The sequence below is a fragment of the Cryptomeria japonica genome, chromosome 11 (genome assembly GCF_030272615.1).
Source record: "Cryptomeria japonica chromosome 11, Sugi_1.0, whole genome shotgun sequence".
Taxonomy (NCBI): Eukaryota; Viridiplantae; Streptophyta; class Pinopsida; order Cupressales; family Cupressaceae; genus Cryptomeria; species Cryptomeria japonica.
Window position 1 is genome coordinate 597,581,254 of NC_081415.1, and position 13,998 is coordinate 597,595,251.

The 13,998-nt window shown below is 37.4% G+C and overlaps 1 protein-coding gene across 1 annotated transcript; it reads left to right on the forward strand.

The window, feature by feature from the left end:
- The first annotated feature begins 691 nt into the window (after positions 1-691).
- On the forward strand, positions 692-1,063 carry LOC131860357 (uncharacterized). The gene has a single exon (XM_059214754.1). The coding sequence runs from the start codon at positions 692-694 to the stop codon at positions 1,061-1,063; it is 372 nt and encodes a 123-aa protein (XP_059070737.1).
- Positions 1,064-13,998: the final 12,935 nt, after the last annotated feature.

Consider the following 13,998-nt stretch of genomic DNA (forward strand, 5'->3'; position numbering starts at 1 on the left):
AGAAGCCTTGTGTCATAACTCGTCCCTCCAATCTATAATGAGAGAAACATGCTGACTTTGGGGTCACAAGGTCTATGACTATGATCATTCAATTAAGGAGAATGGTATTGATAAATGGGTGTGGAATTCTCTGGACCCCTTGGCCTTAAACTAAACTCAGAAAGATATTTTTGCTGGTATTCTAAAGGATCGAATCATTCATCCATCCCCGGATGAGGACATCATTAGATGGTGTGGCTCCTTTGATGGTAAGTATAAGGTCTGTTTTGGCTATAAATTGAAAGAAGCTGCAGTTGACAAGAAGGATTGGCCGGTTAATCTATTCTGGCACAAACATCTTCCTAAAGCAGGCTCCTTTGCTTGGATCGCTTTTCAGAAGAAAATTCTAACCAGTGAAAGACTCCTTCAACTGGGTATTAATGGACCCAGTAGATGTGTATTATGTCAGAATCAAGAGGAAAAAATTGACCACCTTTTGCTTCATGACAAATTCTCCAGCAACTATTGGTGGCATTTTATGAGGAAGCTAAATCTGGTATGCCCTTTTCCAAAAGGTTTGGATGATTGTTTTTTACTATGGCCTAAATCAAAATACAAGGCGTTATTTGGGGACTTATTTATTATCCTACCCTCATTGATGATTTGGGAAATTTGGAAAGAAAGGAACCGAAGAATTTTCTAGGATAAAGAAATGGGCCAATTAGCCCTCGGTGGGAAAATAGAGAATCACTTGGTTGAGCTCCTGAATGAATCAGCCAAGTCCAAATCGCTGAAAAAGAATCTATATACTGATTGGGATTGGAAGCTAAAGCTAGCATTCCCAAATTTGATCATCCCCTCGCTTTTCAGAAATGGCAATCCTGAAATACCGGCTAATCCAAGGTTGGATGTTAAATGGGTAGTCCCAGAACAAGGGTGGTATAAGATTAACTTTGATGGTGCCTCTGCAGGGAATCCAGGGCGGAGTGATATTGGTTGTATTATTAGAGATTCTGACGACATCTATATTAAGGAATTTTTAGAAGACATTGGTTTGGCCACTAACAATGAGGTTGAATTCTGAGCGGTATTAAGAGGTTTGCAGTTAGGGTCTGAGTTGGGGATAAAAAGAATCCATTTGGAGGGTGATTGATTAAATGTTGTCAATGATGTTCATAGGAACCATACCCCCAGTTGGCGGCTCAACCTATGGCTTTGACCTATAGTGGGGTTGCTTGAGACCTTTGAAGGTTTTCGGATTAGCCATATCTATAGAGAAGGAAATATGGAAGCAGACAGACTATCTAAGATGGCAATTGCAGATGGAGGCCTTGATTTGGGTATTCATCTTGGGCATAGATAAATTTGTTTACAACGATCTTTAGGTTTAATGGCTGCATCCTTTGGCCGATGAATGAACTACTTGGTCCCCTGATGTCTTGGTTCCTACCGGTTGATCATTTATAATGGGAGTTGAACTCTTACTGGTTATGGGTCTCTCTTGATTGTGGTATTCGGGCTCCTATCGGTAAGAGTATCCATCTCGGTTGCTCGGTCTCTTCTGGTTGGTGATTCTGTCGCTCACATAGGTTTATTGTACCTTTCCCCAACTGGTACTTACTATGTTCCAGTATAGGATCTCGTCGAGGTTACTATAGTCCTATTGTAGATGCTACCAGAATGATAATCTAGCAAATCTCTAATAAGAAGCAACAATCATTTCTTTCCTTAGATACCCTGTTCAGATTGAGGCACATCTTTATTTTGATTATGGTGGTTTATAACGCTTAAGTGATGTAACCGATCCTATTCTAAGCACGAAATGTTTGTTTCCCCGATGTTTTGGCCCCTACCGGTGGTAGCACTTACCGGGAGACATATTCTTACCGGGTCTCTTGCTTAGGCTCCTACCATTATTCTTTATGGTTTCAGTAATTTGATCTTGCCGAGGCCACTAACTCCAACTTTGGTTGAGTTGTTGTCAGAAGATAATCTAATTTTCATCATTATTGTTAGATATCATAAAGTTGGTCATCGGATGACATCAAAGAGGCAATTAATAACGATTAAAGGTGGCATGCTTGAGTTGTTCTTTGTTTGTGCGAAATAATTTGGCTCGATTAGCTAAGTCCTCGAGCTCCTCAACCTTTATGAGATTTCTAAGATAAATAAAGAATGACCTGCATATTTTTAACATATCAAGCTCTCCTTCTTTCTTGCTCTATTGTCCTTACAATGGAAACACCGATTTTGCTAGAGGCAACTTGTTGTCAGATGGCATTCCTAGGCAAAATCTATGATAAGCATCTGCAATCGGTTCTTTCCTCAAGCCACCCTTTGATTTTGCACTATGTTAATAGAATTTTGGGGGAGGAATTCCTTAATGCATAACACAGATACAGAGCCAATGCAGACATCCCGACCTTCTTCCTACCTATGCTGCTCTATATGAGGATTAGCAAACAAAGGGCGAATCTTATCACCCAAATGGTGTTCGAGCACCACTTTCTTGGGGAAATTGACGCAGTGTTGGACAATGTTGACGGCAATCTCAGATTGCCCTTCCCCCAGAATTATTATATGAGCTTGGGAAATAGAGTGGAGATGTGGAAAAAGGTGATTGTAAACTCTCTTGACTTCAATGCCCTAGAGACCTCCTAGTTGATTATTAACAGAAATCTTGAGTTCCTCTGCAAGATTACCAGTATACTACCAGTGTTCACGATTGTCGGGAGGAGCACCTTTATACAGGAGGAAGGTCTTTCAGGTAGAGAAGACATTGGCATTATGGCCAACTATGACATAGTTGAAGGCAAATCTTGGGGTCTTGGCCGTGGCGAAGAATGGTTTCCGGATGATGTCTGCCACCCCTGGGAAAAAGTAGAATCACTGGCTCATGCTACTTGTGGGAGTGATTTTATGGTTATTCTGGATGTAGCTATTGCACCTGCCCCTGATGACGAGCACCCAGACTCAAACAATGAATAATCCTGAACGCATCGTCCTCCTTGGCCCTGTGCTACAACCCTCGTTGGTTTTCCACATCTCATTTTCTTGCATTGTTTAGATAATTGTAGGTTTTTGGTTTTAACCAGCTTTTGTTCTCCTCCGGTTGTTTTTTCTAGCTTTTTAGATTCTTTGCCAGCCTGGCTAGCCCTTCTACGGTTGGAGCAATGGTGGGGGTTTTTCTTCCTGGCTCTTTCCCCCCATGGCTCTTTCTGAACCAAATATGTATTTCTCAATTTTGATTAATACAAGGGTGATGCCCCTATGCAACTATTAATCTATTAAAAAAAAAAGTATAGTTCAAAAGTAAAATAAAGTAAATTTTAAGTAAATTAAATAGTTGGAATTTTGTTTTTTTGTGAATGTTTTAAATAATAAGAAAAAATTCAAAATACAAATATAAAAATTAGATGTAAATAGTGTAAAGCGGAAAAATCGAACCCTAGTTGTTCTCCCCTCCCCAACTCCAAGGAGAGAGAAGGGAGAGTCACTAGGGTTGATGGTTTTCACTTAGGAGGGACTTTACATTCAAAAGAGGGGTTGAAACCCACAAGATCCAATCCCACGTAATGCAAGATTGTATTCTAAATGAGTTTCAAGGGTTTTGACATGAAGGATACCCTCTTTTGTAAAGAATGTAGATAGAAAGATTGAACTAGGAATGCATGTAAAGTAGGAAAGATTCGCTTATAAACAGAGATAGGGATATGGGATGAAGCTGCGGACCTAGAATTAGTAGTAAAATGTCGAGACGGTGCTGTTCTGCAAATTTGAGCGAAAGTTGACAGGACGATGGCGCCCGGCGTGCACACGGTCCTCCGAAAAATCCGCGAAACGAAGGGGGATCTGTTCGTCTCTGCACAAGGATTCCAGATCTTCAATTACGGTCGCGTACCTGCAACCTACACACAGAAAAGAGAGGATGATTGGGGGGTTAGGGATGAGGGGTTTGCCTTTAGGTCAAACCCCGGTTTTGGAATTAACCAAGAAATGAGAATGCTGTAAATGTAAATGTTTGTAATGTAAACAAGTACTGATACCTTGTTGTAAGAATGTTTGTATTCTTACATGCGAAGGTGTAATGTATGTAGTATGTTGTATGTTGTATGTGATCTCCTCTTCAATGGTTGAATCCTTGTCTTGAATGCAACACTTAGCCTTGAATGGAGACTTAGAATGCTCAATTGCTTGAAGGAATGCTTGAATGCTTGAATGTTTGAATATTTGAATATTGTTTCCGCCTTTTGTACACATCTGTCTTCCTCTCTTTCTAGGAGAGGAAAAGTAGTTTATATGCTTGTCAATTAGGGCTGATAGACTGATTTTCCCGACCTTAGACCGACCAAGAAACATTAATTTCCAATTTGCAAACTTAAAGACCCGATGCCCAAAAGAGACCGGGCCCAAAATAGGGCCAGGGACCAGGGCGCTGGGTGCCCTAGTCCTGAAGGACCAGGGCGCTGGGCGCCATGGTCCCACCTCCCGGGACAGTAGGGTGCAAGGAGGGATCAGGCCAGGGTGTGGAAAAATGCAGTTTTTGGTGTCGTAAACACGTTTCAGGGTCTCCATTCAGGTTCAACGTTGCGCCGCCATCGTGAAGACCCAAATGCAGTCGAAATTGCAAGTGTCACAATTTTAGGACGCTACATTTAGCCCCCACTTTAGCGGGAGTATAAGCGTACGCTCATACTTCCGGTAAAGTACAAGGAAACAACATTGAAAAACTTTCACCACGTCAAGGAGGCAAGATACACCAAGCCCCCAGTGGACTAAGGATCTTACGACTTCGATTGACAAAGTAAAAGGGAAGATCATGAGGGAGAACCATGACTATTAGTAGTAAGGTTCCCTCACTATGAGTCATGCAAGAAAGATATCAAAAATTTTCAAGGCAAAGCTAAATTTGTCAAGAAATTTTCAAGTATCTTGAAAAGATATGAACGGGATGTATGCCCCCCTATGTTAAAGTGATCGCACACGCCTCACCGGGGGTGATTGCTTTAAGGTAGTGATACATATAAGAAATGAGAAAGGAAAGGAGCACGTTATCACAAGGATTTAGCCCCCAAGTGTGAGATAAGCCCAAGGATAATAGACACAAAACACAAAGCACAAGGTGACTTCGCTTTCCTCAGGGTCAGTATGCTGTATGATAATTCATGTATATCATATGTATGTATGCATAATTGTTTTTCATTCCCCAATCAAGGAAGGTCACCTAGAAGAAGGGAACACATGTGTCTTTTGAGTCAACATGAGAGAGACCAAAAGAGATCTCAATGTTTTGCATCGTCCTCAAGTAGACAACACCAAGGACAACAAATAGAAGAATGAGAGTAACACATAGAAGAAGTAACAAAAGAGAGGAGGAGAGAGTCTGCTATGCTAATGAACTAGTCTAGCACGTCATCTACCCCCCGATCTTGCTGATCAATATTTCGGGAAGGTAGGAAACACGCTAGAGGAGGAACATCCAACATAGAAGATGGAGCTATCACAAGATCCAAACAAGGGCTATGTTCATACCCCAAGCCACGGTGTTCTTGTCTAGGAGCTAGGATAAGTGCTTTAGAAAATTCGTTAGATAGATGGTTATCAACATCAACATATTCATATTCACTATCAGAATGAACAAGAGTAACATTTTCATCATGAATAAAATTTTCATCTATATCATCATCAAGATTTATAAAAATAGGATCTTTAACTCGCACAGGATCAAGACCATCATGCATCTTATGTTTAGGAGATTTCGGCTCAATCGTCGGCTGAGGAGAAAATGGAATAATATTGGCTGAAGGTGTTTTTGGGGATTGCCAAGTTTGAGAAGCAACTGCCTGAGCTCTAAGATGACGCTTTTGTCGGCGTTCGCGTGAAGAACGATTTCATCTAGTCTTAGTAGGAAGTTGAGAAGATTGAGGAGGAGGAATGTTCTCATCCTTATCACTTGGGTGTTTAGGTTGTGGTCTCTTAGGTTGAACAATAGGAGAAGAGGAAGGTCTCTTCTCTCCATAAGAGGAAGGAGGAGGAACTGCTCCATATAAGGGAGGAATATTTGGTTTAGGAAGGAGACCAAGTCCATCATGACAAGGAGGTATAGGTCTACTTTTAGGAAGTTTATTAGACATAGGCATGGTCCCATTCATAGGGATGGGTTCGGAATCTCCTTGAGGCAAGACATTAGTTTTATCTTTCAAAGGAAGAACTTCCTTCTCAAGAATGATAGGAATATCAAGTTTTGGTGTTCTAGGTTCACTTAGAGATAGGATCATATCTTTTTTCCACTTTTGATAATATTTGAAAAGATGATCACTTCGCGGAGGAAGAGATTGGAATTGTTTAGGCCAAAAGTAATCAATAGAAACGCTAGAAGTTCTTTCAGCTAGTTTAAAGAGACTATGATTGATAGTAACAACTTCACCATTATGGGGAAATTTCAAACACTTGTGAATAGGAGAAGCAATAGCTTTCATGGAAGATAGCCAAGGATAGCCTAGCTTCACACGAAATTGTTCGGATGATGGAATAATAGCAAAGTCCACATCAAGGGATTTGTTATGGACCTCAATAGGTAATGTAATAGAACCAATTGTAGGAGAAGAAAATGCATCAAATAATTTCACAACCACATTTGTTTCATCATAGATCACTTGATTCAATTGCAAAGTAAAAAGAAATTCTTTAGTAATGATATTAACCATACAAGAAGGATCAATAAGCACTCCACGGCAAGGTGTATTTTTGACTTTTGCAACTATATATAAAGGACCATCAGGTGCCGTGATAGTTTCACTAGAATCAAAGGTGATGGAAAGTTCTTTAGGGATTTTCTGCTGCTCTACAAAGTTAATCACATTCGGAGTCATGGACACAAGATCATCAGGTGAGACAGAGGAATCATTAGTATCAATCGCATTAGAGGTATGAGAAGGCAATGGATCAGTAAAAACCTAAAGATTTTGGTTAGGAGGAGCTATAGATGTGTTGCCTTTATCATTCACACCAGAAACAGAGATAGTATTATTATCAATCAAATCTTGAATTTTACCCTTTAAAGCAAAACATTTTTCAGTATCATGCCCAGGTTGACGATGAAATTGACAAAAAGATTTTTTATCAAAATAGGGTGAATTAATCTTTGCAGGATCTATTTGCCTTATAGGAGGAAGAGTAAGCACATTTTGTTCCAATAACTTATTCATAATACTATGCAATGATTCATTCAAAGGAGTGAACTTTCTTTCTTTCTTGAAAAACTTAGAAATAGGAGGCACACCTGATGCCGCATTCACATTGTTGTTGATGATGTTTTCATTGAATTTAATGGACTCTCTATTCGGTTTAAACTTCCCAAATGGTTGTTGACTACTATCACCCTTATCACTCAGAGCCATAGGATTTGCTTGTTCCATTTGACTCACAGTCAGTTGATAATTGTGAAGAGTTGTGCACAACTGTTGGAAAGAATTAAACTCAGAAAACATAAGTTTTTCTCTAATATCTTTTTGTAAATTAGAAATAAAGATTCTTTGAATATCATGGTCAGGTACTGGAAAAGAAATTTGAGCATACAAATGCTTATATCTACCAATGAAATCAGTTACTTTTTCTTTAACACCTTGTTTACAATGCATTAAATCAATCAAAGTAACTTTAGGACTTATATTGTTTTGAAATTGTTGAATAAAAGCATTTGCAAGTTGTTCAAAAGAAGTAATAGAATACGAAGGCAACGAGCAATACCATTGTAGGGCTTTATCTCTTAATGTTCTAGTAAACAGTTTTGCAAGCAACCTTTGGTCATAAGCAAAATCAGTACATATTGTTTGAAAGGTCTTAACATGTGTTAGAGGATCACCCTTACCATTATAAAGCTCTAAATGCAGAATTTCAACATGTTTAGGGGGGATAGCTCGAACAATGTCAAGAGAAAGTGGGCTCGCAACATCAAATGTGGGCACACTAAACTTAGATTGATTCATAGAGGCAATTTGTTGCTGTAAAGAAGAGACAGTTTGTGCAAGATTGTTAATGGTCGCTTCAGTCGAAGAGTTCATATTAGACGTGTTAGATTGTGATGGAGGTGTTATGTTATTGAAAGAAGGTAGAGAGTAAGGTGGTGGGACACTATGATAGGTAGTCATAGGAGATGATTGGAAAGGAGGAACACTACAAGGAGGAATGGAAGGGTTAAATGAATTGCCCCCTTGTGTCATGTTCATTTGTGGAGATATAATAGGAACACTCATTGAAGGAATGAATGAAGAAGTCGGATTGAATGAAGGAAGAGGGTTGATTGAAGAAGAGGGATAGCCCCCATGACTGGTGATCATAGGTGGAATGTCTTGTATTGAAGTAGTCATTATGTTTGATGTAAAAGTAGGTATACTAGCAATAGAAGTTGTCAAAGGAATAGAATGATTAACTTGAGTAGGAGGTTGTGTATAACCTAAGGTTTCGGCACAAATTTTCATCGGCATCACATTCGAATCCACAATGTGTGCAATACCATGCAAAATATCAATTCCATTCTTATCACTTTGAACCACACGTTTTAGACCCTCAATTAATGAAAGAGCTTGACTATCGGGGTATTCTTGAGACATCCATTGTCGAAAATCATCAAATTGGTTATCCAATTTTGAAAGTTGTTCTACAGAAACCTCATGGAGAGCTTCTTCATCATTAAGAGGATTAGAGGAATTACCCATGTCCTCGTTAAAAAGGCCATTCAAATTAGGTTCCATCTCCTCAGTAATTAAACCTTGGAAGGACTTAATTCTAAGGCTTCGTCTAACGGGAATAGTGTAAGTAGGGCTTATTGTTGTAAAACTCATGCACTAAAGAAAGAGAGAAGATTTTGAATTTTAGAGGTAGCAAATTTCAATAAAATCAGCCAATCTCCTAGATTTAAGCTGTTAAATGCAATCAGGACAATCTCCCGAAATTTCAGAAAAAATGTCCGAGACCGTGGCGAACGGAGTGCACACGGTCCTCGCAACTTTTTTCGAAATTTTCAGGGATGAAAGTTATGATGATTTTAAAGCTAATCTGAAAAAATTGAGTGATTTTATGATCTGTAGATAGGCCAAATTTAAAGTTGCAATCTCAAAATTGAACCCTACCAAGATTGTTGAAAAATGCAAATTTTGAATTTTGAAAAAGAGAGGGAAACTGAAATTTTGAATTTTATGATTTTAGAGGGAATACTAAAAGCAATGCAAGTTTCGAAATTTAAAAGTTGACTCGATTTCATGCAAAATTCGATTTTGAAAGTGGAAATCAAGGTTGTTGCAATTAAACACTTAATTTCAAAAGTCACAAACTGCAAAAATTTGAATAAAGCACTGAAATTTCGAATGAATGCTAACACACTTTTCAGATTTAGGACTGTAAGAAACACAATTTTGATATGAATTTCAATTTCAACAATTTTTGAATGATTAGAAGCCTCAATCCAAGCAATCGCTAGACCAACTTTGACTTTAATTTTGAAGGTGTTAAAATTGATAAAATCAACCAAAATTCTGGATTTTAGCAGAAAAATACAGTAAGATCTAGCTCCCGAAATTTTGAAAAAATGTCGGGGACGATGGCGCTCGGGGTGCACACGGTCCTCGCAACTTTTTTCCAAATTTTCAGGGATGAAAGATATTGTGATTTTATTGCGGAATCCAAAGTTACAGCCGATTTGGAGGTGTTTTGATTAGTGAAATTATCAGTCAAAGGTTGAATCAAGAAGGTCTTAAAAATTAGGGTTTTGACATTTAACCACTTAATTTTCAGAATTAAAGCACAAATATGAATTGACAATTTGCAATAGAAGGGTAGATCTGAAACAAGCATTAACAATTAAACATTTCACAAGTTTAATTACTTAAAAAGAAAATTTTAGGGTTTTTATGCAATCAACCTCTAAAATTTGCAAAAGATCAAACATGGAAATATAATTAGGAGAGCAAAATTTTTAGATCTAACCATGAATAATCAGAATGAGGATGTTCACGTTGGGTTCACCAAAATGTAAAGCGGAAAAATTGAACCCTAGTTGTTCTCCCCTCCCCAACTCCAAGGAGAGAGAAGGGAGAGTCACTAGGGTTGATGGTTTTCACTTAGGAGGGACTTTACATTCAAAAGAGGGGTTGAAACCCACAAGATCCAATCCCACGTAATGCAAGATTGTATTCTAAATGAGTTTCAAGGGTTTTGACATGAAGGATACCCTCTTTTGTAAAGAATGTAGATAGAAAGATTGAACTAGGAATGCATGTAAAGTAGGAAAGATTCGCTTATAAACAGAGATAGGGATATGGGATGAAGCTGCAGACCTAGAATTAGTAGTAAAATGTCGAGACGGTGCTGTTCTGCAAATTTGAGCGAAAGTTGACAGGACGATGGCGCCCGGCATGCACACGGTCCTCCGAAAAATCCGCAAAACGAAGGGGGATCTGTTCGTCTCTGCACAAGGATTCCAGATCTTCAATTACGGTCGCGTACCTGCAACCTACACACAGAAAAGAGAGGATGATTGGGGGGTTAGGGATGAGGGGTTTGCCTTTAGGTCAAACCCCAGTTTTGGAATTAACCAAGAAATGAGAATGCTGTAAATGTAAATGTTTGTAATGTAAACAAGTACTGATACCTTGTTGTAAGAATGTTTGTATTCGTACATGCGAAGGTGTAATGTATGTAGTATGTAGTATGTTGTATGTGATCTCCTCTTCAATGGTTGAATCCTTGTCTTGAATGCAACATTAGCCTTGAATGGAGACTTAGAATGCTCAATTGCTTGAAGGAATGCTTGAATGTTTGAATATTTGAATATCGTTTCCGCCTTTTGCACACATCTGTCTTCCTCTCTTTCTAGGAGAGGAAAAGTAGTTTATATACTTGTCAATTAGGGCTGATAGACTGATTTTCCCGACCTTAGGCCGACCAGGAAACATTATTTTCCAATTTGCAAACTTAAAGACCCAATGCCCAAAAGAGACCGGGCCCAAAATAGGGCCAGGGACCAGGGCGCTGGGCGCCCTATTCCTGAAGGACCAGGGCGCTGGGCGCCATGGTCCCACCTCCCGGGATAGCAGGGTGCAAGGAGGGATCAGGCCAGGGTGTGGAAAAATGCAGTTTTTGGTGTCGTAAACAGGTTTCAGGGTCTCCATTCAGGTTCAACGTTGCGCCGCCATCGTGAAGACCCAAATGCAGTCGAAATTGCAAGTGTCGCAATTTTAGGACGCTACAAATAGTTTTTAAAAAAATATTGGAATTACTAATAATAAAACTAAAAGTCTCATATAAAATATAAAAAAAAAGCAAAGAAAAGTATTATGAAGACAAAAAAAACAATGTAAATTCAATAAAATTTATATGCCTACTTTTAACTAAATAAAGCAGCTCAAAATTAATATCTTTGTTGATAAAAGAAATATTATATAATAATATTGTAATTAATATTAAATTAAATTATTATATTAATATTGTAATTAATATTATATTGTTATATTTTTATTTTACATGTATTCGTATTCTTATCCTTGAAAAAAAGATCCAATAATGTAAATAATATCATTGAAGAATAAAATAACTTTTAGATAAAATCCAAAGCAAATAAATAATCAATACAAAGAATACTTTAATCCATTAACATTCTCAATATGAACCTCTCTTATTGAATCTTTCACCATTGATTATAACCACTTAACAAATAAATATTAATATTTGTTAATACTTAAGTTTACATGAAGAATTCTATTAGAAATATTAAATTATTTTTTTATAAATTAAAAATTAGATAAATACAATATAATAAAAATACAATCAAATAAATTTTAAAACAACTATTATTATATGAAGTGGACCGGCTAACTTTGGACATCCATCGCTCACAATTTTCTACAAAAGTTGCAAGATGATTGAAGCCATCTGGACCGTAGGATTTTCCCTGTTTTTCATTCGTTGATTTCTCGTCTTCTGCCATAGGGAACTGGTTCAAGATTTTCCCTATTTTTTGTTTGCGGATTCTCATTTTCTACCATAGGGAACTGGATAGCCATTGAATAACAAATCCATGCACATCCAAACCTTTGACCTGCAATGGAAAACTTTAAAATTGGTCAAAATGTCCATTAGTCCAGTCGTTCATCGTTGTAAATCTCTTTTCTCGCCACTCTCTTTAATTGGGCTCTTCTGTTTACATTTTGAGCTCTTCTATTTACACTTCAATATTATAATTCACCAGAAAATGGTAACAATCCATGAAATTGTGTGATTCTTTATAAACAGAAGAATGAAATTGTCAAATGTGGAAAGAAGGGGTATCACAGAGGATTACACACGTGAAATTTATTTGCAAGTAGCATGGAATGGAAAACTACAAGGCCTTATGTATGCTTCTATTGGCCCTATTTCCATCCATCATCTATAGTCCATTCATGAAATTCGATGATTGTAGGATATGCACAAATTGCCTTTGTTGAGAAGGCTTTAGAAATGTTCAAGCAATTGCAATTGGCAAGTATGAAGCCTGTCTTCACAACCTTCAACAACATCCTCCCTACCTATGCTAAAGAGATTTGAAATAGAGTATGGACATACATCATAGGATAAAGGATAGCGAATTTATTTTTGTATTTGCAACTTCCCTGGTAGACATGTACGCAAAACGTGGAAGTGATGCAGAGCATCATGAAAAACCAATCAAAACTCTAGGATCATGGTGATCCATCCATATTTTAATCATGATAAAAATTCATTAGAGGCATATTTCATCATTCTTCAACAATCAATTAATCAAGAAAGCATAAACTTAATCTAGGTATCAAACTTGCCAACTTGCTGCCCCTTTGGATAGACCTTTACACAGAGGTCTATAAATTTTTTCAAAGATGTCAATAACTCAATCCCTTCGGTTAGACCCTGAATAACTGTATTTTAAACAACATATCCAAAATTCATAAAGATCCAACGGTGCAATAAAACGTTATCATCTCTGCACTGAGACCAATTTTGACTATCATAAATTTGGAAAATGTATGCTTGCTGCCTGCTGGGGCATCATATTTCACAAAAAATACTTAACCAAACTAAAACAATACCATTCTAAAATGAAATCCCTCTGAGTCTACTTTCATAATATTCAAGTCATTAATTTTTCCAATGGTGAAATCACAAGATAAGTACAAACCCTTTCCAGCAACTCCATTTAAGATAGTTTAAAACCAGTTTTCACCAAAATCTTCATAACTTCCACAAATGAAAACAGAAATGCCTCAAACCAAAGGGAAAAGAAAGAGGATTCACATATCTTTCCAATAATTCTATTTATAGGTCTTAATAATCTCATATGAGTTCATACCATACGCTACAATGTGATTATTCTCAGGAAGTATCAAATTTGCAATTAACAACTTTCACCAAAACTTCCATATCTTCTTCATTTCTAAACATAATAACTCCAAACCAAAAGGAAAAGAAAGGTAATTAACATATATAACTATCAATTATACATATACAAAGGTTTCTAGGCCATACATGGTCGTACAAGGCGTGGAACCAACATAAAAACTGGAAAGCCAATCAAAATAATAATAGTAGAATGCACCAAAATGTATCCAAAATGTTCTCCTTTATTCCCTTTCTTTCTTTTCTTATTTGGAACGACCATACAATATCTTTTTATAGACTCTTGGTTAGTTTTGACCTTACAACTACCTCTCATAACCAACTTTTAACCCCTTTTTCAACTTTTGTTGCATTTTTGCAACTTTGTTTGACAACATTTTGTTGTCAGGTTGACAACTTTTACACTTTTGCACAAATGACTTCGTGGATTTATAAAAACATTCAATATATATCCAAATGACCTATTTAATACCTTTTACATACTTGCTATCCTTCTCATGGCCTTTTATATGATTTTGACCTTTTGACCAATCTAGGCCTCTAGTGGACAACTTTTGCAAATTGGCCTTAGAGCCTTACATATGTTGGTTCAATGACCTTAGTAACATTATA